The 2,970-nt window shown below is 46.9% G+C and overlaps 1 protein-coding gene across 1 annotated transcript in view; it reads right to left on the bottom strand.

Annotated features, from left to right (window-relative positions):
* Positions 1-6: 6 nt before the first annotated feature.
* The window catches only part of LOC106536977 (protein DEK), a gene marked incomplete at its 5' end in the record, with an annotated part of 4,639 nt that continues 1,675 nt past the window's right edge, over positions 7-2,970 (bottom strand). Inside the window, 1 exon segment of the mRNA XM_014034344.1 lies at positions 7-201. Coding sequence (XP_013889798.1) covers positions 190-201 — 12 coding nt within the window.

The raw sequence follows: 2,970 nt of genomic DNA, 5'->3' as shown, positions 1-2,970 counted from the left end.
ACACCATCAGAGACAGACTGGGACACCATCAGAGACAGACTGGGACACCATCAGAGACAGACTGGGACACCATCAGAGACAGACTGGGACACCATCAGAGACAGACTGGGACAGACTGGGACACCATCAGAGACAGACTGGGACACCATCAGAGACAGGGACAGGGACAGAGACAGAGTCTGCAGGTCTTCAGGTGATGAGCTGTCAGGAAACAAAAACAACTTTTAGACTCAAGTTTTTCATCAAATGACACCTCCTCCTCCTGCACCTCCTCATGGACCTCCTCTTCCAGGATCTCTCAGTGAACTTGAGAGGGACTGATAGAGGAAGTGGTCACCTCCTCCAGCCTTGAGCGCTGGTCTTTGAGTGTTTTGGAGCTCCTGGGAGGTAGTAGGTAGATGGAGGAGACAGTTCTGTCTGCAGCTAACTGTGGACTCGTCACAAACTGATCTGCAGACGGTCAGGGCTTCATGCATTCAGTCAGATTCTGAACATAATTTATGACACACGCCTCACTTGTCAAACTGAACCTTTTATTTATAAAGTTTGTACTGATGTTTCCTTTGTTTATGTTTGTTTCCAATGATGACTAGTTAGCAGCTAGCAGCTATCACTAGTTAGCAATCGAGGCTAAAAACAACAGCCCCATCTTTACATTTATTGTAAATAGTAATTAATTTTAACCTTATTCAAGGCTAATGGTTGTTTTTTTGTCCAGGGTCACCTTCAACAACAACCAGCTGAGCTCCTGGATGTTCTCCACCTTCTCCTGCACCTATCAGGACCAGCTGCCCTGCTGACGGTGAGGAGGCAGCTGCTCTCAGAGCCCCTCTGGTTACATTCAGACTTTAAAGTACTGTTTTTAGGTGTTGGTGTGGTTTTTAAAATGTCTGACTTTATTTTGTGAAATAAAGATACTATCAGCATTAGTTTGTTTTTCATTGAGTTAAATCCATAAAGAATAAGGAACATATCTACTCACACTCCCAGACATAAAGTGTGCAGTAAGTGTGAGTTCATTTATTAGAAAATCATTTTTAATTTCATTTATAAACAACAGTTTACTGTAGCAGGCTATGATTATTATTTACAGACTAAATATCAGTTTTTTTATGTCAACAGTTAGCTTTAGCACAGGATGAACAACAACAAACAGCTTCTGTTTTAAATATCACACATATATAACTGTAGAGTTAAAGACCTTCATCCCACAGAGACACACTGGTCAGAGGAAAATCATCAGACCAGAACCCTGACCTCTGACCCCTAACATTTGACCTCTGATATTTGACCTTTGACCCCCTAACATTTAACCTCTGACCCCCTAACATTTGACCTCTGACCCCCTAACATTTAACCTCTGACCCCCTAACATTTGACCTCTGACCCCTAACATTTGACCTCTGACCCCTAACATTTGACCTCTGACCCCTAACATTTAACCTCTGACCCCTAACATTTAACCTCTGACCCCTAACATTTGACCTCTGACCCCTAACATTTGACCCCTGACCCCTAACATTTGACCCCTGACCCCTAACATTTGATCTGACCCCTAACATTTGACCCCCCCCTGACCTCTGATATTTGACCCCTGACCTCTACGTTGGTGAAGCAGAACTTAGATTAAACCCCTGACCTCTGACCCCTAACATTTGACCCCTGACCCCTAACATTCGACCCCCTGACCCCTGTCGTTCGACCCCTGACCTCTAACATTTGACCCCTGACCCCTAACATTCAACCCCCTGACCCCTGTCGTTCGACCCCTGACCTCTAACATTTGACCCCTGACCTCTGCGTTGATGAAGCAGAATTTAGATTTGACCCCTGACCTCTGATATTTGACCCCCGACCCCTAACATTTGACCTCTGACCCCTAACATTTGACCTCTGACCCCTAACATTCGACCCCCTGACCCCTGTCGTTCGACCCCTGACCTCTAACATTTGACCCCTGACCTCTGCGTTGGTGAAGAACTTAGATTTGACCCCTGACCTCTGATATTTGACCCCCGACCCCTAACATTTGACCCCTGATATTTGACCACCGACCTCTGATATTTGACCCCCAACCTCTAATATTCAACCCCTGACCTCTGATATTCAACCCCTTACTCCTAACATTTGACCCCTGGCCCCTGACATTTGACCCCTGACCTCTGACATTTGACCCCTGACCCCTAACATTTGACCCCTGACCCCTAACATTTGACCCCTGACCTCTGCGTTGGTGAAACAACTTAGATTTGACCCCTGACATTTGACCCCTGATCTCTGATATTTGACCCCTGACCTCTGATATTCGACCCCTTACCCCTAACATCTGACCCCTGACCTCTGATATTTGACCCCTGACCTCTGACATTCGACCCCCGACCTCTGACATTCGACCCCCGACCTCTGACATTTGAACCCTGACCCCTAACATCTGACCCCTGACCTCTGACATTCGACCCCTTACCCCTAACATCTGACCCCCTGACCTATGACCCATAACATTTGACCCCTAACCTCTGATATTTGACCCCTGACCTCTGACATTCGACCCCCGACCTCTGACATTCGACCCCCGACCTCTGACATTNACATCTGGAGGACTCCGAGGACATGTAGTGGACCTTGAAGACATCTGGAGGACTCTGAGGATATGTAGTGGACCTTGAAGACATCTGGAGGACTCTGAGGACATGTATTGGACCTTGAAGACATCTGGAGGACTCTGAGGACATGTAGTGGACCTTGAAGACATCTGGAGGACTCTGAGGACATGTAGTGGACCTTGAGACATCTGGAGGACTCTGAGGACATGTAGTAGACCTTGAAGACATCTGGAGGACAGGTAATACCTGCAGGTGTTTCTCTCAAGGACCATGAGGTAACAGAACCTTGTTAGAAGCTGGTCCAACACAGACCCATGTGTGGACTGAAGACCAGTCTGTGTGTGTGTGTGTGTGTGTGTGTGTGTGT

This window comes from Austrofundulus limnaeus, unplaced genomic scaffold (assembly GCF_001266775.1).
Source record: "Austrofundulus limnaeus strain Quisiro unplaced genomic scaffold, Austrofundulus_limnaeus-1.0 Scaffold2061, whole genome shotgun sequence".
NCBI lineage: Eukaryota > Metazoa > Chordata > Actinopteri > Cyprinodontiformes > Rivulidae > Austrofundulus > Austrofundulus limnaeus.
Note: the sequence above shows the minus strand (reverse complement) of the source record. Positions and strands in the feature narration are given on the sequence as shown.